General features: G+C 39.5%; 2 protein-coding genes across 7 annotated transcripts in view; one reads left to right on the top strand and one right to left on the bottom strand.

The window, feature by feature from the left end:
• The window catches only part of Cyt-c1 (Cytochrome c1), a 121,891-nt gene extending 100,775 nt beyond the window's left edge, over positions 1-21,116 (bottom strand). The window contains exons 1-2 of the mRNA XM_067147536.1: positions 21,010-21,116; positions 20,590-20,637 (exon numbers count right to left, since the gene is read on the bottom strand). Coding sequence (XP_067003637.1) covers positions 20,590-20,637; positions 21,010-21,081 — 120 coding nt within the window. The 5' untranslated portion in view covers positions 21,082-21,116. The remainder of the gene's footprint in view (positions 1-20,589; positions 20,638-21,009) is intronic.
• Positions 21,117-21,267: 151 nt separating this feature from the next.
• The window catches only part of tral (trailer hitch), a 220,629-nt gene continuing 214,255 nt past the window's right edge, over positions 21,268-27,641 (top strand). For 5 of the 6 annotated variants that reach the window (XM_067147534.2, XM_067147535.2, XM_067147533.2 and 2 more), the window contains exons 1-2: positions 21,268-21,503; positions 21,854-22,008. In XM_067147534.2, coding sequence (XP_067003635.1) covers positions 21,383-21,503; positions 21,854-22,008 — 276 coding nt within the window. In that variant the 5' untranslated portion in view covers positions 21,268-21,382. The remainder of the gene's footprint in view (positions 21,504-21,853; positions 22,009-27,641) is intronic. The other variant, XM_067147532.2, reaches the window with a different exon arrangement.

Genomic DNA, 27,641 nt, shown 5'->3' with positions numbered 1-27,641 from the left:
TTTATCTTCCTGTGTTTTCATGTTTGTTCTCGTCTCTTTACTGAGCCTGTCATTGTGTTCATCTTTCGTGTACATGTTCCAATTCTACTTCCCTTCTTCCGCATTGACATTTACTTATTTATACTTGTTTCTTGTCCATTTAACATGTCGTTACTGGTCTAAAACCTCCTGTGTAACTCTGACGGTGAATACGAGATTTTGGTACCAATTGGCCTACTTCCCATGTATCATTGAGTAAAAACTCTTTATGCGCCTTAAGAACTTTTCAGGTGTGAAATACAAAATTTTAAAGCCCCCCATGGGTCAACAGATTCTTCAGCTAGTCAAAGCTTGTATGCGAGTTAGTTCAGGACATTTATGCATCAGATACAGGTGTGAAGTATATCATTTTATAATGAAATGAAATGTCGTATGGCTTTTAGTGCCGGGTTATCCCAGGACGGGTTTGGCTCACCAGGTGTGGGTTTTTGATGCCTATAGGCGAGCTGCGCATCGTGATGAGGATGAAATATGATGAAGACAACACATACACCCAGCCCCCGTGCCATTGGAATTAACCAATTAAGGTTAAAATCCCCGACCCGGCCGGGAATCGAACCCGGGACCCTTTGAACCGAAGGCCAGTGCGCTGACCGTTCAGCCATTGAGAGTATAACAACATACAATATTAACAGTAACAAAACAAACAATTTTACAAAGAAGGGACTTAACATAAACAAATCCTTTAGAAATTATGTAACAAAATATACAGTATAATAATCCTTTACAGGGTTTAGGAATTTCAGTCTTACTTGCTTATTGATACTATGATTATGCAGTCTGTAAACTAGACAAGCAGCAGCATGGTAGTAAATGAATCCTATCACATTCCTGGAACACAACAATTTGGTATTGTTATTCAACAATTAGGATTTAACCACTACCTTGCGAAGCTACATTCAGGGTGGATCTTCAAAACGCCATAAACGAGTTCAACTCTTGTGTCTCCACTTAGTCTGTCTGAAGATTTTCTACATGTCATTCTAAGAGATCTGACAGATCAAGTTGCCTGTCAGTCACATTTGATGTACCCAGAACCCCGAGGACAGAGAAGATACCACAGGGACCAGCTGAAGTACCAGCCGTAATACAAGATATACTAGTCCCAGGGGAAGACCTTCAACTAGGACCATCACGTTATTCTAAACCTAACAAACTCCCACGTCTCTCCAAAATTATCAGTGATATTAATCTGTAAATAGTCTCTCTACGGTTCTGCATGATTGTGTCTTTAAATGAAAACATACACCGTCTGTGTAGTATTTATCCATGGCACGTTCTCTTGTTTCTCTCTGTTATTGTGTTAAGAAACATATGCGCCATATACTTACTTTTCAAAAAGATAGCAACCTGGTATAAATTAAATCTGTTTAACTTTAGTATCTAGTTTAACCCTCCTTCCATTTTCTCCATCAATTTCTGACACTCGTTTAGTTTACTCAACAGCATGCCCGTCTAATGACCGCCATTTTGTTTAAATATCACCTGTTTGAAGAGACTTAATGTGATCGTACATAGTGAATAAAGAATAAATTCAATGGGATACTAGCTTTACTGATAAATTAACTGTTTATATCCGTGCAAAGTGTTGTGTGGTAGCATTTTTACCCAACGTTTTCAACAATTTCTCGGAAAGCAATTTTATTTCATATTTCTTCTCTAACAGACTTTACCATAAACAAGTTCCGTGGGCCTAATACGTGTTTTGTGATGTCAGCATTATCTTACGGAACACAGGGAAATGTTTAAATATAAAAGTTCAGGTCTTTTAGCAATATCCACTTTTGTGTGAATTAAAACATTTCCATGCATGCCCGGGATCTATCTCCTGTTAAAATCCAATGTCCTCGGCCGGGATCAAATGAACAAACCTCAGATCCAAGAGACAGACCACTGAGGATGTGTTATTTGATTCTAGCCTAGTTTCTAGCATAACCTCGTTATGTAGTACTGTAACCATAATACTCATCTCCCTATAGCATTATTTTGATTAATGGTATGGTAGGCCAAAGGCACGCATTTATACAAGTCGAGGCACTTGCTTCTCCTAGTGCACTGTTGCTGCATTGTCCTACATAGGAGGCTTGTAGCAATGTCTGAACGGTGCACTAGCTGCCAGCGCCTTGGAAAGGTGTTCCAATCCGACTGATGAGCCCACTGCTACATTTCGGCAAAACGCTGGTAATTTCACGACTGAAAAGGCCTAGTCAACTGTTTTTAACATTTGCAATCAATGAAATTAAATTACTGTTTTCTTCTGGGAATTTGATTTATGATTTATATAAATAGATTTTTGTTATGTGAATACATCATGAGATAATAATAATAATAATAATAATAATAATAATAATAATAATAATAATAATAATAATAATAATAATAACGATAATAATCGTATGGCCTCAGCTACCGTGTGCAGACATTTCAATTTGACGCCATCTGGCTGTCTGCTCGTCAATTTCGACGTTCCTTTTTACTCTAGGCCCCCACTAGATGGCAGATCGAGTAAACCGAAACTCTTGGGCGTCTATGGCTGAGATTTAATGAATTTTGTCGAGTAAACACCAAATGTGTCACCAGAGATCTTTTACATGCCGACATCGTACGACATGGAGTGTCGAATGGACTTTTTTCCGCACTTCAAAAATGCGACTATCTCTGCCGGGTTTGAACCCGCTATCTTGGGATCCGGAGGCTGACACTCTACCGCTGATCCACAGAGGCAGCTATCATGAGATTATCCAGTATGCTACAGTAAGAACTTAATTTTTCTTTATATACGGGACCTTCTCTGTGAATATACACTGACTTAGCAAATGTCATGGTATAGTCACCTAATAGTGTGTGGGCCACCTCCGGCCCTGCAAACTGCAGTGAGACACTGTGGAAGTGAGTCGAAAAGTCCCTGGTAGTTCTCTGGAAGCAGCTGACACCAAATCGTTTGCAGAGCGGCCACCAATGCTGGTCTGTTCGTGGGTGCAGGATCCATGGCACGGAGCCTGCGTTCCAGGACATCCCAGATATGTTCAATAGGGTTCATATCGGGGCTCCTGGGTGGCCATGGCAGTCGTTGGACCTCCGCTGCATGTTCCTGGAACCATTCCCAGGCGACGTGGGAGCGATGTGGCGGCGCGTTATCTTGAAACACCGCAGAACCGTCTGAGCGCTGGAAGGCTAAAAATGGGTGGAGATGGTCTCCGAGCAGCTCAACATACCGCGTACCATTCAAAGTCTCTTCCAGAACAACTAGGGGGCCCATTCCATACCAGGAAAATGCACCCCAGACCATAACAGAGACACCAGTGCCCTGGACCACACCTTCGAGGCAGGCGGCATCAATCGCTTCATGTGGTCTGCGCCATACACGGTGCCTCCCAACGGCATGGTGCAGTTGAAATTGTGATTCGTCCGACCATATCACGTTACACCGTTGTTCCAGTGTCCATCCCTGGTGACTGGCGACAAATGCGTGTCGTGCCCGATGACGTTGGGTTAACAGTGGCACTTGTGTGCGGCGCCGGCTCCCATACCCCATAGAACCCATGTTCCTATGGATTGTCCACTGGGAGACGTGTCTAGCACGGCCTGTGTTGGATTGAGCCGTGATTTGTTGCACAGTTGCCCGTCTGTCACTATTGACAATCCGTCTCGGATGTCGCCGGTCACGGTCATCGAGGGTGGCTGGATGGCCGGTCGTTCATCTGTTGTGGACGGTAACACCCGCACTCAACCATTCATGATACGCTCTGGACACGGTTGATCGCGTGAAGCCGAATTCCTGCACCACTTCCGAAACCGCACTTCCCATCCCCGTTCAAACAGGGTGAGCTCACAATGACGTTCCATGTTACACCTGTCACATGCACAGCCACTGCTCACAAGGTCTCCTATACAACTGCCGCTGGCACAGGGTTGATTTGTTGCACAGTTGCCCGTCTGTCACTATTGACAATCCGTCTCGGATGTCGCCAGTCACGGTCAGAGGGTGGCTGGATGGACGGTCGTTCATCTGTTGTGGACGGTAACACCCGCACTCAACCTTTCATGATACGCCCTGGACACGGTTGATCGTGTGAAGCCGAATTCCTGCACCACTTCCGAAACCGCACTTCCCATCCCCATTTGAACAGGGTGAGCTCACAATGACGTTCAATGTTACACCTGTCACATGCACAGCCACTGCTCACAAGGTCTCCTATACAACTGCCGCTGGCACAGGGGGCGTGTGGTGCGCAGACAACACACCTGTGCATCAGTGTTCCGCTATCCCTTGACATTTGCTCAGTCAGTGTACTACCAGTAATATTTCTGCTACAAGGAAGAAATTCTGGGTGTCAATTGAGGCTACTTTTGTGTGTTTTAAGTGCCAAACCAAAATAGTAAAGTCTTAATTGGACAAAATTTTCTACTATGGGCCAGTTCTGCCATCTACAGGTCAAGTAGTGCGTAACTTGCCCTCCGTGTAAAATGATATTTCCGTTCGACCACTCCCACGTAGCGCTAACGGCAGCATAAATTGTAGTTACCCGGTGCGTAATGTATTGGCCACTTCGAGGGTCCGATGAGACTTTATCTAATGGGCAAGTATTGACAGCTGAACATTATTAGCTGTATTTTCTGTGACAAACGGCTCAAATTAGTTTAGTATATTGATAAAAGTATGATACCATAACAGTGATCAGTATTGTATTGCAGGATTTTGAACACTAATGCTTCCCTTGAGTTAAAACGGTCACACCACCCTCTTGCATCGACAGCGTTGGGAGGTGGCCACACATACTACACGTCAAACTTCACAAAGAAACTCAACAGAGATACAAAATCAAAACCTATTTGGAAATCATTTCAAATGGGCTTTAATTTTCCAATTTTAATGTTTCAGTTTTCAGAAACCAGGTACAGTCGAACCTGCCTTAACGGACACCCTTATTCAGCGGACACCTCCCTATACGGACAATTTTCCTCGGAACCAATTTTATTTTCCATAAGACAAGTGTTAAATTGGCCTTATTTAAGTGGACACCTCGAACTCCGAACAGCGGACATCGCCATTTGTCCCGTCCACTTGACTTAAGCAGACACTTTACATGTTGCAGGACAATTTATTACGCCGGACCACATGTCATCCTTTCTTTTAAAACCAGACTTAAGGAAATCCCTTTTGAATGTTTGTACAATTTTGAGTGTAAGGGAAGAGAAGGTACATCGTAATGCAGTTCTACCTAGTGGTGTATACGCTTATTCCGAGAATTCTAATTGCACAGAAATGCTGCCAGAGACTGTTGACTCAAGTTACCTAGGAATTTTCTTCCCTTCTTGCATCATTCTATTCATAACTCGGATTGTCGCTGATAAGGTCGAGCTCAGGTAGTCAACTTGAGAAGGAAAAGACAGTACAGGCCCTAATTAGTGAGACAGAAATGCCGTAGCATTTCAGTTGTCTGTTAAACACGAGTAACATGGGATTACTTCACGAAACTGTAATGTTTGTAAATGATGAAAAATCACTTATAACTATGAAATACTAACACAGAAATGACTTATAATAATAAAAACAAAGATATGTATGCTCATATTTAAGGTAGATGTTCTTTGCCGTTAAAATGTTCAATTATTTTTACAAACTTGTTTTAGCGGACACCTCTCGTAACGGACGTTTTTCCTCGGAACCGACGGTGTCCGCAGAAGGGAGGTTCGACTGTATAAGTTAGTATATGTATCTCAGTTACAGCAACCATTCTCTTAGCATAGTGGCTAATGTGCTTGCTTCGTAATATGAGGAATGCAAGTTTGAGTTCTTATTATGCAGAATAATTTTATTTTCATAATTAGCTGTTGTATTCATCTGTATCCCGTTTTTCATACTTTTTTTGTTAATATATTTCAATAAAATGTTTAATCACAATATTATGTCTACTAAGAAAATGCTTTTTATCAGAGAGTGATGTTATGATTAATTCCAATCATAAATGACCTCTATTTAGGACTTGCCCAGGTAGCAGATAAGCATGTGGAGCTAAACGAGGTCACAGAGCTAGTTGCAAATAGAGGATTGTGGAGATACTTAATCAATTCACAGAAGGCTGCAGATAGAATGACACATGGAAGCACGTAAAAGAGAGTTAAGAACACCACAGAATGAAAATAAATTTGAATTAAAATTTTTAAAAAGACAAAGAGAACCTGCATACCTTCTATTTCGGAGCGAGCCCTTGACCAATCTACTACGAGCATACTTTACGAAATGCTGCCTTACATGACAGGTTATAACAGGTGTAAGAAAATGTAACCATTAAAATCGTGAGATGTTAATCCCAATTAGGTATTGATTTTTGAACCTCAAAGATTAACCTCACGAAAGCTTGACATAAATCGTTGTCCATAACTCAGACTCCTCTTATTAGGCTTGTTGGTGATAATCAGCAGATGCAAGCACAGGAAAATAAGACAATTGAAATGAGCTTCATACATCTAACAATATATAGAACCTCAGTCGAAAGCGAGAAGTCGCTGAAAATTAGTCTAGCCAATCCCGTATATTGGTGTCTAGCACTGGATAGATACCTAGTGCTTACACGGAGGTGGTAGCACGCAAGCCAAAGTACCAGCTGATTTACACCCCCGGGTGGTATACCTCCTGTGTAGCTGTCATCCAGTTTACCAGCCAATGGTTGAACCGTGTGATAGTACATATATCACACCCCCGAATTATATGTAGAAGGTAGAGATATTATTGTCAGTATTCGATTTATTATTATTATTATTATTATCAGTATTTCATTTATATATTTTGCCATTTATATTGGTAAGCTGGAAGATATCCACATATGTAGGTATGAGTAATTTGTTTTGCACGAGTGGGAAAACATTGCTTTAATAACTCTGGTAATTTGAATGAGTCATATGGCTACCCCAGTGTTTGTTGTGATGTACTTGTGTCGGGAAATTCATGAGTCATGTATATATCCCAGCCTGATGAGATGAGCTTGTTGTTGTATTAGGAAAATTTGGTGACTCATGGAATATACCCCAGAGTTTGTTATTGTCTTGGGAGGAAGAAGTAGTTCAGGGCTTGGGCTTGAGAAGAGGACCACCCATGATTGGTTGGCAAGCACCAATCCAGACGTATCATCTGAGAGGAGGGGGATGTTGATGTCTATAAAGGTTGATCATACGGCGGCAACCAGAGACATTGTAAAGAACATTGTAAGAAACATTGTAAGGGTGATTGTAAGAGGTGATTGTAAAGGAACGAGAAGGAAGATAACTACAACTACAACTGACGCACTGTACGGGAAGGAAGTGGTGCTGATACATGGTACTGGAGTGACACGGCTGCAATGGACTGGACTTCAAGCGTTCGTGGAGCGTAGTCTTGTTATGTTCGTGGAAAGTGGCTGATTGTGGAGAGTGGTTTTGCATTATGTATTGTAGCACTTGTGGCGGCCTAGCATTATATGTTGGTGAAAACTATCTCAGACTTTCCATAATTTATGTTGAGGATCGACAGACGTGTGTATATATCTTTACAACAAGTGTTAAAATATGTGAACACAGTAGTACAAGGTACAGTATCTGTGTGATGTGATAACTGCCGATTATGAGAATCGGCAAGTCGAATTGAAAAAGAGACAGTGAAGGGTATTTATCTTCAAACATGTACATTGTTCATCGGACCATCTACAAATGGTAGCTTAGTTCTCGCTTTCGTTTTCCCACGATTTTCATTATTGTTGTTGTTGTACATATGGAGTCTTCCAGCAATATTTTATGTGTGTATTATATGTATAATGTTGTATGTTGATGAGGTGCTCATGCACGGAATTTGTTAAGAATATAGTTAGCTATTTTAGAATCAGTGTTATTGATGAACCTAGGTGCAGTTCCTACCTAATTAGTCGTTTTCAGGAGGTTAGGTAAGGCCTGCAGCAGATGTACCAGTACGCAGCATTATGTACACGCCCTGGGATATAAAGTTTATCATGCTCTTATCTAAATTCGAGGGATCCATTCTGGTGAACTCTGGCGCCCATACTACGGACATTTCGGTTAATTATGCTTATTAATTTTATTAAGTTTTTGAGTAATTTTATTTATATATATTTTTATTCATGACATTATTTATTATTATCAACAAAAAAAGTTACAACCGGCTCTATGTCACCTGTAAATACGAATGCATGTGCTTTGATTCAGTATGCTGGGCGAAATACTGAATAATTCATTATTAGGGCAAATGATTTCTAAATTATTGAATATCGTGTGGTTGATCTGAAACTTTAAACCGTGCTGTGTTCGGTGTATGTCGTCGGCTGCAACTCGTATCTGAGTAAACACATGCTTCAGCAGTTTACATTTTCACACTCGCAATGCTTTATGAATGTGTTTCATATGAATTAGTAGCCCAATCTTGGCAAGAAACATACGTCCACACAGATCATATGGAATGGCGGGGGGTGGGGGCTGAGCTTGACGAAGCTTCCATGCTTGTCATTTATTCTCTTCATGACGTCGTCGTTCCTCTTCAAACACCGTAACTGATGTAGAAACAGTGTGGTGACAAAGTGTACAATTCTAAGCAAGCGTATCCCAGGATTGACTGTTAATTCCAGCTCTATTTATAGTAAGCTTTAGCCGATCCTTGAAACGCCTCTAAGGGGCTCCCGGAAGACTTGTGCCAGAGCAGAGTTCACCGTACAGGAACTGACGAGGAAGCCTGGTTTATTGTTACCCTAATTTTCAAACTGTCACGGGTGGACGCTTAGTTGATTATTGTTATTATATTGTTAGTATAGGAATGTTTTTCTCCTTGTTATTGAAGTTTCCTGCGAGGCACATGCTCTAATTTATAAATTAAATTTTTATTATTATTACCGTGTGCAAGATTTTATTTTGTTAAATTTTAGTTATGCTACAGTCAGTAGAGATTTGGATTAGATTCCTATAAATTGCAAAAATGAATTGTAGTTTCTCTTTCTTTGTAATCTTCTACAGTACACACACACACACACACACACACACACACACACACACACACACACACACACACACACACACACACACACACACACACACACACACACACACACACACACACACACACACACACACACACACACACACACACACACACTCTCTCTCTCTCTCTCTCTCTCTCTCTCTCTCTCTCTCTCTATAAAATAAGAGTTTTGTCTGTACATTGCTCAGAATCTAAAAAGGATGGTATTTCTGTATCGGTCGTGGGCACAACAAGGAAATGCACTTTTTAATTTTCCGTACTTTCTGTCTGTATGTACGTGCATCATGTAAAAAGGGCTGAAGAGAATTTAATGAAAATCGTTATGCAAAGTAGCAGAATAAGTCGCAACAATCTAGACCATAAATAATTTCATCCACGCTCTGTAAAATGGTAATTTAGGAGAAGACCTCAAATGTAACTCTCAAATATTTATGTTATTAGTGGTCCTAACTAAGGTTATATAGTATTAAATTTACGATCATTTATATCTTATACATTTTTTCCGCACCAGCTATGATAAGAGAGATATTCATGAATTTGGATTTTTGGCCAAGTCCATATCAGCGCGGAGTCATGAGAAAATGGGTAAACAACATTTAACGAAAATCGATATGTAAAGTTGGGGAATAAGGAACTACAGTCTACGCCATAAATAATCTTATAAGACGACCTAATATCACAGAGTCGAAGGAAAACTAAGTATGAAGGCCTAAAATATAGAAAGCTCATGAAATTGATCAACATTACATTGACCACGGTTTGTTGTAATGTGCTTTGTGTCTTCTGTTGCCACTCATTTCCGATAGATGGAATTACTGCTACATACAGAGTCTTTAAAAAATTTGCTTTACGTCACCCTGATACAGATAGGTCTTATGGTGAAGGAAAGGGCTAGGGAAGGAAACGGCCTTAATTAAGGTACAGAAATGGGAAACCATGGAAAACGATCTTCAGGGCTGCTGACAATGGAGTTCAAACCCACTATATCCCAGATGAAACCTCACAGCTGAGCGCCCCTAACTGCACGGCTAACTCCTAGCCCTTTCCTGTCCCATCGTCGCTGTAAGACCTATCTGTGTCGCTGCCTGAATATTGGCGGGAAGTAGCTGGGGAGTTAGATAACTTTCTTCTTTAGCATGTCATTCCTCTGGTTCATAAATTTTGATATAACTGGTACGTAACACACTGGTTCATCATAGCATATATAATGGAATAATGGCAGAGGAGTGTTCACGGTTTTCTGCGGCCTGGCCATTCCAGTACTGGAACTTTGGACTGTTAGATTGGTACCATAGTACAGTTCGTTAGAAGTGAGAAAATTTGCTGTTTTACATCTGATCGTGATTTTATATGACAACATTGCTTTTAACCGCTACATTCCTACCGACGTTTTTTGTAATGACGTATGTTGACTTCAGTTAGGAAAACCACAAAAATGGTCTTTCTGAGAATCCTGTAGCGAAGCACGGGTACATCAGGTAGTTGTTATAAAATTTTCGATTGGGCTTATCTCCTTATTTATATTGTATCTTATTTCCTTGTGCATTGTTGTTGTGAACTGCGTCAGTAACTGTCGTTGGTAATGTGCGTGATCTGAACTGTCTGCTATTGTCTTGCATGTTGTGATGTGACCTTAATGCTGTATTATGCTTTGAGTGGTTATTAATTTCTATGTTGTGTGTTGCTTCTGGAATTTAGTGAATTATTTCTTCTTCTCTCGAGCCTCCGTGGCTGAGGTGGCAGCGCGCCGCGGCCTCTCACCACTGAGTTCCGTGGTAAGACCGTCGTGTTCCACATTTAGTGGTACTAATCACAGGTATTGGAAACCCACAGCGAACAAGGCATTCATAGATCTATATAAGGCAATTGATAATGATGAATGGAGCAAGATATCCAAAATTTTGAAAGTGATCAGGATCAGGTACCAAGAACAAAGAATTATCCACAATCTGTATAAAAATCAGTCTACAGTGATAAAAATTGAGAGCTTTGAAAAAGCAGCAGCAATCCAGAAAGAAGTGAGGCAAGGCTGCAGTTCGTCATCCCTCTCCTTATCAATATTTATACAAAATGGGCAGTAAAAGATATCAGAGAGAAATTTGGAACGGGAATCACAATCCATGGAGAGGAAATCAAAACGCTGAGATTTGCGGATGATAGTTACTTTATCTGAGACTGCAAAAGATCTGGGGAAATTACTGAATGGTAACTTCTGGACAGAGTCTAGGGTGTGGAGTACAGGATGAAAATAAATAAGTTCAAAACAACAGAAATGGGGTGCAGTCAAATTAAGTCAGGTTATGCAGGAAATATTAAATTAGGAAATTAAGTCTTGAAGGAAGTTGATGAATATTGTTCCTTGGGTAGTAAAATAACCAATGATAGCAGAAGTAAGGAGACCATAAAATGCAGGCTAGCACAAGTACAGAAGGCCTTGCTTAAGAAAAATTAGCTCATTTCAAACATTGATGTAGAAAAGATGTTTTTGAAGACTTTCGTCTGGAGCATGGTACTGTACAGAAGTGAAGCATGGACGATAACTAGGTCAGAAAGGAAGAGAACAGAAGCTTTTTAAATGTGATGTTACAAAAGAATGCTTACGGTGAGATGGATAGATCAAATCACAAATAATGAATCAAATTGGCAAGGGGAGATTGATTTGGCTAAATTTGATGAGAAGAGGAGATAGAATGATAGGACACATTCTAAGACAATCAGGACTTGTTCAGTAGGTTTTTGATGGAAGTGTAGGCAGTAAGAACAGTAGGGGTAGACCAGGATAGGATTATGACAAGTAGATTAGAGCAGATGTACGATGAAATCCAGTAATTATGTAGAAATGAAAAGGTTAGCCCAGGAGAGCTGCATCAAACCAGTTTAAGGACTGATGGCCCAAATAATACAGAGGAACCTATGAGCTTGGGATTGCAACTTGCTTGGAAACCCTGATATGAAAATATAGCAAAATTTCAAATTTGACTCATAAGAACAGTAGGATAACACTGATATAGGCCAGTGTTATTCTACAGTTCATGAGGTGCATGGTGATATTATTTTATCTCAGACTGCAGAAGATCAGGAGAAATTGCTAAAAGTTATGAAAAGAGTCTTGGGGAAGGAGTACAAGATGAAAAAAAAAAAAAGTATAAAATAAAAGTAATGGAGTGCAGTCGAACGGAATCAGGTAATGCAGGAAATATTAGATTAGGAAATGAAGTCTTAACCCATTAGCCTCACATTTAAATACCATAGGAGTTCGCTAAGAAATCACATTTAAATACTGCTCTGCGGCCGTAGTCATCACACTATTATTTAGAAAATCATACAAACCAACCAGTAAATATTCCTTTCTGAAAATTTCCATGCATGATAAGGAAGTAATAAACTTACCAATGTCGCTATTTTAGTACGTCTGCTGGGTGTGGTACACCTCAAAACATTCTTCTAAGTGAAAAGCTACGCCACACTTTTTGCACTGCTAGCAACTTTCACTTCTTTTACCCCGGCTGTAGCACACAACACACCTTCTTGTGACTTTTGATTTCTTCTCTGAAGGGGGAAAACGCATGGGAAAATGGGCCCATGATTTAGCTTGTAATCTGGTGGGGGTGGTGCTCGCTGAAGGTCGACCTCGAACCGAGTACTCCGGCAACTGAACAGTCTCTAGTAGCTGCTGTGCAATGCTAGTTCTGAAGTCCGTGTAGCTCATCTTTCTGTTAGCAGCGATCTTGTGATACACAGTGAAAGAATTGAAAATACACATATCTAGGAGGTGCATTGCACTGTGCATTGCATGATGGTGAACAGAGCTGTAACCTAATCCTGAAGGTCAACACCACCCATCCCCTTCTGGTATTCAAGGCCACACTTGGGCTTCATCACTTCTACCCCAGGGGTTTATCCTCCCTTTCGCTTGAGTTTCCCTGTCCTTGTCATGTCAGCTGATTTGTGTTTAGTGGTGAGAAAGCAAACATCCTTGTTATCTTTCCACTTCACACAACATACTGTTGGCAGCCCACGTCTCATACGCTCTAAGTTTTAGTTTCATCTTACTGATATCACGGGGTATGTCTTTTCGGTTCTGTCTAACAGTTCCAATTACATTCATCTGCATGTTGTGTAGCCTTTTGAATAAATCTGGGGAAGAATACCAGTTATCTAAAAACAATGTATGCCCTCAGCCTAACAAAGGTTCACACATGTTGAGCACAACGTTTGTACTTGCTGGCAGACTTGGATCCGTTACATCATCACCTACATAAATTTTGAAAGACAGACAGTAGCCAGAATTTGATTCACAAATTTTGTAAATTTTAATTCCAAACCTAGAACGTTTAGACCTATTACACTGGACATATGAAAGGCGGCCTCTTGCACCTAGAGCAATGTCTTGTGAAGGTAAATATAATTCTGAAAATTTGGAGCAGAAATGTTGTATTATAGGCCTAATCTTTCTTAGTTTGTCACTACTACAGACTCGTTCATCGGCAACAAAATGTAAAAACCGTGAGATTATAATCAATCTTCCCTTGCACATGGTTTCACAAAAAATAGGAGTGTTTATACACCTGTTTTTACTCCAGTATAACTGTATTCTTGACTTACGCACTTGTGACATTAGTATAACTAACGCAAAATATGCCCTAATTTCATTGGGTGTAGTCTCAAACCATTTATCATCGATTTTCAACTTTTTTCTGTCAGGATTGTTCAACTGTTTTGCTGCATATGAATTTGTCTCGACAGATATTTTGTCAAACAATTCATGTATTCACAAAAAACAGAGTTCAGATAGTGGCTGCATATCAAACTTTTTCAATAAGTTTTCACTAACCTCACTGTATTCACTAAACTTAAAACAACCTAGCTCGATAGCTGCAGTCGCTTAAGTGCGGCCAGTATCCAGTATTCGGGAGATAGTAGGTTCGAACCCCACTGTCGGCAGCCCTGAAAATGGTTTTCCGTGGTTTCCCATTTTCACACCAGGCAAATGCTGGGGCTGCACCGTAATTAAGGCCACGGCCGCTTCCTTCCCACTCCTAGCCTTTCCCTGTCCCATCATCGCCATAAGACCTATCTGTGTCGGTGCGACGTAAAGCAACTAGCAAAAAAAACTTAAAACAGGTTTATTGTCACTTTTTGTCCAGTTCCAGTCAGTCAAGTTAGTCTGTGCCGAGGTACGACCTCGTTTCGAAAGACTCGGCACACCGTCATTATTTGCATCACTTTCCGTGTCATCAGAACTATTATACGCATCGCTAGTACTCGAACTAAGGACTTCAGGGTCTATTTCATCGTCACAAACATCACTGCCTTCAATATCTCTCTAAAACACTATCTATTAGCTTGCGTAGTATTCCTTCTTCATCAACACCAGCACATCTGCTTGACGCCATGATGGAAACTGACAAGAGCGAAATAATATGAAAAAAGATTCTCTTATGTCTTGTTCCGGAAGTGTGCGAGAACCTGGTGAAAGGGAAAAAACCGAAGCCACATGTGTAAACTTCAGCTCAGAATGCATACAAGTGGCATCTGCGGGTTAGTGACTGAACTACATGGATTGATGTACAGCTGTGCATCGGCGCGAGCAGAGCTCGTCATTTGATTCATGTGCCACGAATAACTATGACGAGCTAGGGTCGTCAAATGATGCGACTGGGTTAAAGGAAGCAGAAAAATATTGTCACTTGGGTAGTAAAATAACTAATGATGTCAGAAGTAAGGAGGACATAAAATGCAGACCAGCACAGAGCAAGGAAGGGCTTTCTTAAGAAATGACCTTACTTCGAACATTGATATAGAGATTAGAAAGATGGTTTTGAAGACTTTTGTCTGGAGCGTGGCACTGTATGGAAGTGAAACATGGACGATAACTAGCTCAGAAAGAATGGAAGCTTTTGAAATGTGGTGTTACAGAAGAATACTGAAGGTGAAATGGATAGATCGAATTACAATTGAAGAAATACTGAATCAAACTGGTGAGTTTTTTTTTGCTAGGGGCTTTACGTCGCACCGACACAGATAGGTCTTATGGCGACGATGGGATAGGAAAGGCCTAGGAGTTGGAAGGAAGCGGTCGTGGCCTTAATTAAGGTACAGCCCCAGCATTTGCCTGGTGTGAAAATGGGAAACCACGGAAAACCATCTTCAGGGCTGCCGATAGTGGGATTCGAACCTACTATCTCCCGGATGCAAGCTAAACTGGTGAGAGGAGACCGATTTGGCTAAGGGCAAAAGTTCAGTTACTGCAACAATTTTTCAGTGCAGACATCTAGGCGCGATTACGCTGTTATTTGTTTTTTTCTCGCTGACTTCTCACGATGGTCATGATCATGCGGTGCACAGAGCTGCCAACTCGTGACAGAACCATTGGTCTGGATTGGTTAGGTCTGGCTAGTGACAAAACCATTGGCCTGGATTGGTTAGGTCTGGCTAGCAAAAAAAAAAAAAAACAAACCATCGGTCAGGGTAGATTATTGACAAAACCACTGGACTGGGGTCTAGCAAAGTGGGACCCCCAGGTTAGGGCCGCGAAGGGGCGTTAAGCCTCTAGCATTCCGTACGGTGAGAGCAGCGCATTCAAAAAGCTGAAGTAATTTATCATGACTGCTAGTGACAAAACTATTGGTCTGACTACATTGTTTTGTTACACATTGCATTTAGTTGTTTTTATTGCTTGCGGGTTTGTAACGGAATGCATTTCACTTCATTGCTGGTAATGATGTCATATCCGATTGTATCTCAGCCAATGGAAATGCTACTGCATGCTTGAGCAGTGAATAATGGCGTGTGATAAATTATAATTGGTTATAAAAGTAAATGTACTTCTGGGAGACGGTGGGTGGGTCCCTGGCTGTCGCAGTGAACACATCTCTCCTCTACAAGGTATTCCACATAAGATTTGTAACATTTCAAATCCCTTATGATGCTATAAAACTTATGTTGCACATACTGAATTTCTACCTGGCTAAATTTAAAAAGAAGAGAGAGAATGGCAGGACATCTCTTATGACACCTAGAACTTTTTCTGTTGGTTTTTGAGGGAATTGTAGGCAGTAAGAACGGTAGGGGTAAACCAAGGTATGAATATGACAAGCAGATTAGAGCAGGACTTATGTAAAAATGAAAAGTTTAGTAGCCGATAGGGTGGCATGGACAGCTGCATCAAACCAGTCTATGGACTGATGACTCACACACCAGCACCACCACCAACAGCTGATCTCAGAGTATCAAATTAAGGACAAGCCCAGGTACAAGGCGTTCACAGATTTATATAAGGCATTTGATAATGTTGAATGGAGCAAGCTATCCAAAATTCTGAAAGCGATCAGGATCAAGTACCGAGAACAAAGAATCTGTATAAAAATCAGTTTACAGTGATAAAAATTGAGGGCTTTGAAAAAGCAGCAGCAATCCAGAAAGAAGTGAGGCAAGGCTGCAGTTCGTCACCCCTCTCCTTATTAATATTTATACAAAACAGGCAGTGAAAGATATCAAACAGAAATTTTGAACAGGAATCACAATCCGTGGAGAGGAAATCAAAACCCTGAGATTTGCGGATGATAGTTACTTTATCTGAGACTGCAAAAGATCTGGAGAAATTACTGAATGGTAACTTCTGGACAGTCTTGGGTGTGGAGTACAAGATGAAAATAAATAAGTTCAAAACAACAGAAATGGGGTGCAGTCAAATTAAGTCAGGTTATGCAGGAAATATTAAATTAGGAAATTTAGTCTTGAAAGAAGTAGATGAATATTGTTCCTTGGGTAGTAAAATAACCAATGATGGCAAAAGTAAGGGGACCATAAAATGCAGGCTAGCACAAGTACAGAAGGCCTAGCTTAAGAAAAATTAGCTCATTTCAAACATTGATGTAGGAAAGATATTTTTGAAGACTTTCGTCTGGAGCGTGGTACTGAACAGAAGTGAAGCATGGACGATAACTAGCTCAGAAAGAAAGAGAATAGAAGCTCTTTAAATGTGATGTTACAGAAGAATGCTTACGGTGAGATGGATAGATCAAATCACCAATAATGAATAAAATAGGCAAGGGGAGATTGATTTGGTTAAATTTGATAAGAAGAGGAGATAGAATGATAGGACACATCCTAAGACAACCAGGACTTGTTCAGTTGGTTTTTGACGGAAGTGTAGGCAGTAAGTTCTGTAGGGGTAGACCAGGATAGGATTATGATAAGTAGATTAGAGCAGATGTATGATGCAGTCCAGTAATTATGTAGAAACGAAAAGGTTAGCCCAGGGGAGCTAGATCAAACCAGTCTATGGACTGATGTCTCAAATAAAACTTGGAAACCCCGGCATATGAAAATTCCAAAATTTCAAATTTGACTTGTGGGAACAATACGATAACATTGATATAGACCAGTGGTATTCTACAGTTCATGAGGTGTATGGTTTAAGCAAGCTTACCTACTGGTACTGCTTACAGATACCTACGCTAAACCATTAATATTCCATGATACTGACTGAAGAATACACAGCACGGATCTTCAGGTCGAAAATAGGAAGTTCGGCACAGTTAAACTATTTTACTAGAGACCTGACAGTGTTCATATCTTCAGTTCACAGTTGAATTACTAATCCATAGTAAAATCTCTGTGAAAGATCAGGTATTCATATGAATTCTCATAATTCATACTTCAGTTTCAGACAAAAAAGAACAATGATGGCTGAGGAGAATTTGTTGGATCACATTCAACTTACCCTGACTATGCAAAGGCATTCTGAATAGGAAGATCCTCACTGCCGAGTTGGAGAGGTTAATCAAAAAATCTTAAGTGACAATACACATCAAACCTGCTGGCCAAAATCTAGGTACAGGTGGATGAAGTAGGAACATCAAACTAGATATCACAGACTGGAGTACTTCAAGGCGACCCACTCAGTCCTATATTATTCAATGCTTTCACCTCTGATGTAGGGTCAATGATAAAGCAGTTGACCAATGCAAAAATGTACATTTATGCAATGACATGACATAAAAGCAGCAGAGGATATAACAGGGCTGCAGCAGGCGATAAACTTACTAGCAGAATGGGCAAACAGAAACTAAATGAGGATTTGTTAAGAAGGAAGCCATACATTCTAGTGTTGACTCAAATTTAACTTAAAAAGCTTTTCAGTCTGTCAAACATACAAGTTCAATTTTTATTCCTTGTTTAGGTAATAGTGTGCTTTTTTTTTTTTACAGGTAAGTTACAGTGTAAATAGGCCTACTCAATATTTGGAAATATTTATTTCTGATCTTTTTTTACAATTGGCTTTACGTCACACCGACACAGATAGGTCTTATGGCAACGACGGGATAGGAAAGGCCTAGAATTGGGAAGGAAGCAGCCGTGGCCTTGATTAAGGTACAGCCCCAGCATTTGCCTGGTGTGAAAATGGGAAACCACGGAAAACCATCTTCAGGGCTGCTGACAGTGGGGTTCGAACCCACTATCTCCCGGATGCAAGCTCACAGCCGCGCGCCCCTAACTACACGACCAATTCGCCTGGTATAAATTTCTGTTCTAACACCTAGGAATTTGAAATTTAGATCTTATCTTAATGAAGTCCACCTGGAGTGGAGACAAAGCGGCAGAAATTCAGTATGACTTACCACACTTTTATAGCATGATAAGGATGCAATATGTTAGAAATCTTAACTGGAATACCTTGTAGAGGAGAGATGTTTTCACTGCGACAGCCAAGAACCCACCCGCTGTCCCCCAGAAATAATTCTGCTTTTATAACCTAATACAATTTATCACGCGCCATAGTCCATCACCTAACTACGTACCAGCATTTCCATTGGGTGAGACACAATGGGATATGACGTCACTCCCAGCAATGAAGTAAAATGAATTCCGTTACCAACTTGTGCACAAGAAATGCACAACTGCACAAAAAAATAGCCTACACAAGTGAATGCAATCTGTAAAGAAAGACCTCTATTCAACTCACCTTAATGTAGGGGAGGGTGCAGCCTTAAAAAACTCGTGCACCCTCGAGTCAGCAGGAAAGTTCGTCGCTTGATCCAGACCAATGGCTTTGTTACTAACCTACCCTAACCAATCCAGACCAATGGAGGTGTCAAGCGGGATACTAGAGACCTAGGGCCGCTTCGTGGCTTCTAACCTGGGGCTTATGCCCCTAGACCGCCTTTCCTTGATCCAGACCAATCGCTTTGTCACTAACCTACCCATTGAATAGGTTGAACTACCATATTTATTATTTCAATTTAACTGTGATACTTTTCAATACGGAACAATGAAATTTTTATCTTTAAACTAACATACCCTAACCAATCCAGACCAATGGAAGTATCACGCGGGATACTAGAGGCCTAGAGCCGCCTCGCGGCTTCTAACCTGGGGGCTTCGTCACTAACCTACCCTAACATATCCAGAACAATAGCATTGTCACCATAGCGATTCGTAAATTCAAAAGTAGCGCCGCTGTGCTAGGACTCGTTCTTTATATGAACAGTTGGTAGCTCTGTGCACCGCATGATCACGCCCTTCGAGAGAAATAAATAACAGTGCAATACTGCCTACATGCGTGCGCTAGAAAATGGTAAGTTGTTCTAAACTTTTGCCGACAAAGCAAATACTGAGTGCGACTTAATAGAATCTGATTATGTTCTTTTAAGAATGAAACAGGTCATTCTTGGTTTAATAGTATGCATTTTCACAGGTATGTCATAGAGTGATATTTATACTGAACTTTTGTGTTCAACAGACTGAAAATGTTTAGACTACGTTTAAATGAGGATTAACAAGGAGAAAAGAGAACTAGTGGTATTCAAGGAAGGTGGGAAACTAATGGACACTGCACACACATCGTGTAATAACGTTCATCTCCGAAGAGTAGTCAGCTTCAGATACCTTTGTGCGACCATTCGGACTATAGGCTGCAGCAATAAGAGCGATGAACGACAGAGAACAAACAAATGGCAATTGAGACAGCCATGGTGCTCTTTAGAGTAAAAGTGTTGAGACTGTTGGAGAATACCTGAGCTTCAAAGATTTAGATCACTTGGAAAGGTAAAGACAAAATGCCTGAAACGAGCTCTGAGTGTCTCAAAGTCTTCAAAATTGTGGCTTGTTTACAAATTTGCAAGGGAAACCTTTCGGATCGAGGACCTATGATTCAGACTTACGCTACCAGCTAGTGCTGCATATGACAAACTATTGCACTACCTATGGGGGGAGAGGAGATCATCTACTCAAATGAGGCCATGACTCACTGGAGATGGACATGAGCAAACTACCAGTGGAGGCATGTCGTCACCAGACTGACTCTTCACGGATTTCCCTTCAACCTATGCAGAATTGTATTCCATGAAGCGAATGCACAATGTGTGTGTAGGCTGTGTGACCAGTTATATTATTATATGTATATATTATTTTCGATGTTACAGGTATTTCAGTAGGATATCCAAAATAATGTCAAGAATTATTAGGTTTAAGGAATAAAATATAGCCTAAGTAGGCCTATAATATAACATGAAATCAATACCCACCGCTTTGCGACCCTTGGTCCATCCGTGCGTTGTTGTGAACGAACTTATCTGAAATTCAATAATAATATTAGATTCTGAGCACTATTAAGTACTATATATATGTTTTTAAGAAATTTGACACCATTAATCTAAAGCATTGGTCATCCCTAACCAACATAGAAGACTTTCAAGCATCACTACTTCATTACAATTAACATAACTGAAAAGACTTTTGCGGATGAAATAATCATCAAAACTAGTTAAAAATCCAAAACTACAACTTACAGATATAATACAGACTTTAATAGGTAGATGAATTAACCATTGGTGTAGAGCAATTAGAAAGTGGAAAGGGTTCATAAACCATTTGATAGTCATAATAGAGCAAACAGCTAAAAAGGTTATTGTACTTTTAAAAATCTGTAGTTCCCACATTCATACCTGATGTCGAATAACACCATGGTTTGTTTTCAAGAGACCAGCTCCACATAACTTTCCTACTGTAGCCGCCATGATGGGCAGAAGGTAAAGGGGTTGTGAAAAGGGGAATTAAATCGATTAAGGGCTGAACCTGAGTTTCATAATATTGAGATATAAATTGCTCAAAAATAATTAAATATATTTTTTACTTCTCTGAAAGCTACATACTGAGTAAGAGAATAGAATTATAATATGTACAAGAATATTCATTTTGACGTCATTAGTTATCTGGTTCGCCATTTGTGTCAAGTGGAGAATTTCAGTTTTAGTTTAGCTTGATTATGTGATCCAGTTCCTATCTGTTTAATCTAGTGTCACAACTTGTCGTTAAAAGATGAGTACTGGAATGCCGGAGTTAGGTAGTAAAATAAGTCTCATATCGAAGGCAGATATTCGCTATGAGGGGAGATTATTTACTCTGGATCCACAGGAATGCACAATTGCATTGGCCAATGGTAAGGAAAAATGGAGTCGATGGTTCCAATATCTTTAATAGCACGTATTTCTGCAGTTCTTTTTCGTCATTAATTTTCAGCTGTTCTTTTCTGACATAAAGGCCTCCCTTATGACTAATTTACCCCTAATTTCGCTTCTGTATATAAAATAATTAAGGGAAGTAGACTTTCTAACAAGGGTTTAATTTTAACCCTACTTCGTATTTTGACAGATGATCTTTAAATGACGTTTGTCAGTATTTTGGGATAAATTGTATACTAGACATTAGTATAATTATTCGGAAAATTATCTTATACTAGACTAGCATTGTGATAAATTTTAAAGTGTTTAAATGTTTTAAACTTCGCAGTGCGTTCTTTTGGTACCGAAGATCGTGAGACTCAGTACAGAGTCGCCCCTCAGAATGAAGTCTACGACTATATTCTTTTTAGAGGATCTGATATAAAGGACATCAGAGTGGTGAATAATGTTGGTCCTCTTCCAAATGATCCGGCAATTGTTCAGGTATGTTATTTGTTTTCATATCTGAAAACTGATAAGGTTATAGTTCTGTGTGGTTTACATTCCTTAGGTGTTCGCAGGCTGTGCGATGTGTACGCGCTACAGAGTTTTGTAATGGTTCTTTTTCATTTACATTATTTAGCAAATACTGTATGTGTATTAGCCTCATGTTAGCACCTTTTGTGCCGTTTAAAACAACATCACAAATTAAATTTGAAGTAAACAGGATTGTAATGCACCTTTGTGTGGTGGATTTCCAATCAACACTATGACTTCAGATATTCTAAATTATCTTTGTAAAGGTTTGTAACTGGAGTCAAATGTATCATAGGTATCAATTCCAGGGTCCTTTTCAGTCCAGTCTTCAGTTTCAAATGGCAGATGTAAATATAAATGAGATGAGTGGTATAGTGTTACTGGTGTTTTTAATCAGTCTGCAAATACCATGATAGTACAGTACGTACTACAGTTCACCCATGAGTGATAACATGAATGCGTTTTGACAGGAGTGCCTGCTGAAGGAATAGTGATTTACTAACATTGCTCATTCCTCTGCTGCATTGCATTGTCAAAGCAAGGATGACACTGAGATTATTCAGAATAACTCTTAATGTGGTCTATAGTGGATTAAATAATTAGTGCATCGCGATCACTGTATTTCACCTGAAATTGATTCTGTCAAAAATGTTGAATAGAAAAATTATTAGACTTATAAAAAAGTTTCAGATCTGAAGGACTGCGCTATACTTGACCATTTCCAACTGGTCATTCATAATGTTTTACTGGAAATATTCATTTCTGTATTATTCTATGTCTTAATAATTCAATTTCTGCAGAGTAAATGATCTACAGTACATGTAACGTACCGTGACCATGTGGATCTTTATTTTGTCTGGCGGTTATGTGAACGAATCTTATCCACAAAATGTCACTACTTGTTTGTCTTACATGGAAGATAATTCCTTTTACTCAAATGAAGTGTAAAATCTGTGGTAAATTAAGAAGTACTGTCATTACTAGAGAAATATGTACTATACGTACGTGCGGGATGTAGACAGGACTCCTTATGTTGCAATCCGATGCTGTCTTTTCTCTTTCTTGAGGTCCAGGGCTAGCACCGACGAATGGGAGTGCTATGACTGAATTCTCCTTATTTTTGTCCATATGACTAGCACGGGCAGTTCAAACAGCAAAATATCATGATCCCAGGACCAATAAATATATTACTTTTTTGTTGAAAGGAAAATAGCATGGTCGCTGGACAATAAATATATCACTTAATGAATGAGTTAGGGCACAAAACAAATGAGCAACATGAAGAAAACGATACCTAATTAATTCAAACAACTTCAGTAAGCAAAGACATCACACACGAAAGTGTTAGAGAAACAAAACGCATACAGAAGTGCTGCAACGTAGCAGAAAAAATAGTTGGAAGGTAGTAAAGTATGTATCCAAATTCTCTACAAGTAAAATATTTTGTACTATTACTTAATTTACTGCAGATTTTACACTTTGAGTAAAAGCAATTATCTCCAATTTGGGACAAATATTAGACATTTTGTGGATCAAATTCGTTCAACCTTGTCTGGTTGTAAAAAAATTATAGCCCATTTCCTTGGAACAAGGCCAGAATGTGCCATCGCATCGATGATGTCTTACTTGTGGGACCTGTCTGGCTAGTAGGGGTTTCAGGTGGGGAGAAACTTCAATTTGTGAATAGTTTTACTAGTTTACTTTTCTTTTTTCTCTTCACTCTCTTCCTGCCACCTTCGCTCCACCTGTCTCCTCTTATCCTATCTTGCATTTATTTACATCTTATACAAATTGAACTTATCTGTTGTAAATTCCTGGCGACAAGTCTGTTTGAACAACCAATCCTGAAGTCCATAGTTTTAGCTTTACCGCCTGGTTAACATGTCTCTTTACAGTAAAGATTTAAGTCTTATATTTAGGCTAAACTTATGCTGATACATAGTAGGCTATATTACCATTAAGACAGATGCCATATGGATGTCTTTCGTATTTACCAGGAAAAATATCACTGTTGTATGCGACTGAATTGCTCTCAACATAACTTGGAAAAATTATAAAATGTACATGGAAACCAAATCACGGGTTTCATCTCCATGACACATTCCTATGAAAAAAGGAGACCATATAGGTACGTCAGGCGTGTCAAGGTAACGAGCTGACAGACAGCTTTGTGTGCACAAGAAACAGTTAAGAGTGCTAGGCCTGAACGTTGTCAGATACCTCATACCTGGAGGGGTGTACATGTTCATAACTACATTACTCTCACAATACATGTACATGTATCAATCAATCAGTCAATACTGATCTGCATTTAGGGCAGTCGCCCAGGTGGCAGATTCCCTATCTGTTGTTTTCCTAGCCTTTTCTTAAATGATTCCAAAGAAATTGGAAATTTATTGAACATCTCCCTTGGTAAGTTATTCCAATCCCTAACTCCCCTTCCTGTAAATGAATATTTGTCCCAGTTTGTCCTCTTGAATTGCAGTTTTATCTTTCCTACTTTTAAATACGCCACTCAAACTTGTCTTCTAATGTCATTCCACGCCATCTCACCGCTAACAGCTCGGAACATACCACTTAGTCGAGCAGCTCGTCGTCTTTCTCCCAATTCTTTCCAGCCCATAGGACATACATAATTAAAGGTGTACATCACAGCAGTTTGTATAAACTGCGTGAAACACCATGCTTTGTAATCACCTTGTACTAGGAAAATAATTAAAGGTTGCCATAAAGTATGAGGTGTAAACTAATAGGCTTTTTTAATGGCTTAACATGCTGAACTCTCTTATGAACAATTGTGAAGGAGACTTGTGCCGCATACTGTACTGCTATTATATCACTTACGAGTTATGTGGACGAAAGGTATCCATGAAATGTCACTAATATATGTTCCAAATGGAATATAATAATTCATTTTACTCAGTGTAAAATCTGTGGTAAATTAAGAAATGGTATGAAATATTTTACTTGCAGGAAATATGGATACATACTTTACTACCGTACAACTATTTTTGTTTGTCTAACACTTTCGTGTGTGATGTCTTTGCTCACTGAAGTTGTTTGAATTACTTAGGTGTCGTTTTCTTTATGTTGCTCATTCGTTTTGTGCCCTAACTCATTCACTAAATGATATTCATTTGTCCAGGGATTATGCTATTTTCCTTTCAACAAACAAGTAATATATTTATTGGTCCAGGGATCATGCTATTTTGCTGTTTGAACTGCCCGCACTAGTCATATGGACAAAGATAATGACAATTCACAGACATAGCACTCCCATTCGTCGGTGCAAGCCCTGGACATCAAGAAAGAGACAAGACGGCACGAGCAGCCGAATACAACATAAAGGAGTCCTGTCTACGTATGCGTATTTCTCTAGTAACGACGGTATTTCTTAATTTACCACGGATCTTTCACTTTATTGGTGTGAAAGCAATTGTGTTCCATTTGGGACAAACATTACAGTGACATTTCGTGGATACCTTTGGTCTACATAACCCACTTATGTAGCAGAACGCCATGTTTTCATATACTTAAACAAAGGAAAATAGGCTTCGATAAAGATAGAATCTCTTCAAGCAGCAGCATTGATACCAAAGTACATAAATGCAAACACACTACCAAATTAAGGTACTTAGTCAATCCTATGCCACAGCCTATGCAGGTGAAGGTTCCAAGCATTACTTGCAGACCATAAGAGGTAACTGGAGCCTGTCATTGATACTTGCGCATAGCCCTGTGTCAGCAACGTAGTGAAGTACAAGCCGACTGAGAAGAGGCTAATATAATAGGATTTGAGGGATTCAACACAATGTAAAATACTTGAAATTTATTAAGCGAAGACCGGTTTCGACTCCCTTGGTTCTTGCAGAATAATTAAATCAAAGGGAATTTGGTAAATCATAAGGATTGCCTAAATACGTCTCAATAGGTTGACATAAAACATGACAAAATTATATACACAATGACAATTGCCTATATACATATCAGTAGCTTGACAAAACATAACGACAAATTATATACACAATGACATGAAACGCTTGGCACTTTAGGAAAGTTCTTGGATTTGGGTTAAAAATACTGCTGTGTGTTTGTACAGCATGGAACAAGACTTGTCGATCTTGTTTCAATCAACTTGAAAACATATAAACTAGCTGAAATAAAACACATTTGACAATGAAACATATGACAGATATAGAAATTGCTTTGCTTTAGGTCACATAATCTTACAGTGCTTTTGTACAGTATGGATCAAACTTGTTGGTCTTGTGGAGAGTTGATGTTAAGAATAATTGGTAGATAAAATTAGCTGAGGGGTTGGGGGAACATCCTTCATTATGAAACATCTGCTTTTGAAGTTGAAACTGTCTACTATTGTTGATGTAAGAATTGATGGTGGTATGGCCTTGGTTTATGGCACCTTATCATTAAAGGTGGATGTCGGAGAAAAAAGAAAAGAAATGAGAAACTTGTGTGTGTTTGGGTTTGATTATAAAGTGATTTGATTAGTACTTACTCCCTTGTTCCCACTCGCGTTGCCTGCCATTAGAAGAGTGGGATGTGATCTGTTCGACCCTGTGTGTGTGTGTGTGGTGTTTATTGTTGGCTAGGAGAGGGGGGAGGGTGGTGGCTTGCTTTGGGTTGGTTGTGGTGTGTAGGGGATGTGAGAGAGTGAGGGAGTGATTCATTGTCGCGCCGTTCTGCCTAGATATTTCTTGTGGATGAGGGGATGGATGGCCTCGTAAAGAATGTTTTTCTCGGTGGATTTGTTCAGATTGTTATTAAAATTGACTTGTTGGTCTAACGACATGTAAAAAAAATTCCTTGATATTGAGTAGAGGTCCCTTTTCCATAGTTTCAGTGATTTGTAGGTCCTTGTCTATATCGGAAAAATTGATTGGACTCGTGAATGTGTAGACCCGTGGCTGTTTGCATTAATATGTTCGATGTACCTGGTGTTAAAGCTCCTTCCTGTCTTTCCAATATAGCTTGTTAAACAAGACTGGTACTGTAATCTGTAAATGCCTGATTTGCCAAACTTGTCAGATTTTATTCACGGTGCCTGGATTGTGAAAATGATTGTCGTCGGTTGTCCTGAGTGCTATTTTTACCCCGTGTTTTAAAAATAGATTTATTATCAATCAATCAATACTGATCTACATTTAGGGCAGTCTCCCAGGTGGCAATTCCCTATCTGTTTTCCTAGCCTTTTCTTAAAACGATTTCAGAGAAATTGGAAATTTATTGAACATCTCCCCTGGTAAGTATTCCAATCCCTAACTCCTTCCGATAAATAAATATTTGCACCAATTTGTCCTCTTGAATTCCAACTTTATCTTAATATTGTGATCTTTCCTACTTTTAAAGACACCACTCAAACTGTTCGTCTACTAATGTCATTCCACGCCATCTGTCCGCTGACAGCTCGGAACATACTACTTACGTTATAATTCTCATGTTAGGTCCGTATTGAAATGTACGTAAATACAAAGTATGTTACAAGTGTAATTTTTTTAATATCCACCTATTCAATACAAAGAGATCTTTTTTTAGAAATTAAATATTATTATAAATGTTAAGGGACATGTTTTGCCCATATT

Source organism: Anabrus simplex, chromosome 5 (genome assembly GCF_040414725.1).
Source record: "Anabrus simplex isolate iqAnaSimp1 chromosome 5, ASM4041472v1, whole genome shotgun sequence".
Classification (NCBI taxonomy): Eukaryota; Metazoa; Arthropoda; class Insecta; order Orthoptera; family Tettigoniidae; genus Anabrus; species Anabrus simplex.
The sequence above is the reverse complement of the archived record's forward strand: the minus strand, read 5'-3'. Positions and strand labels throughout refer to the sequence as shown.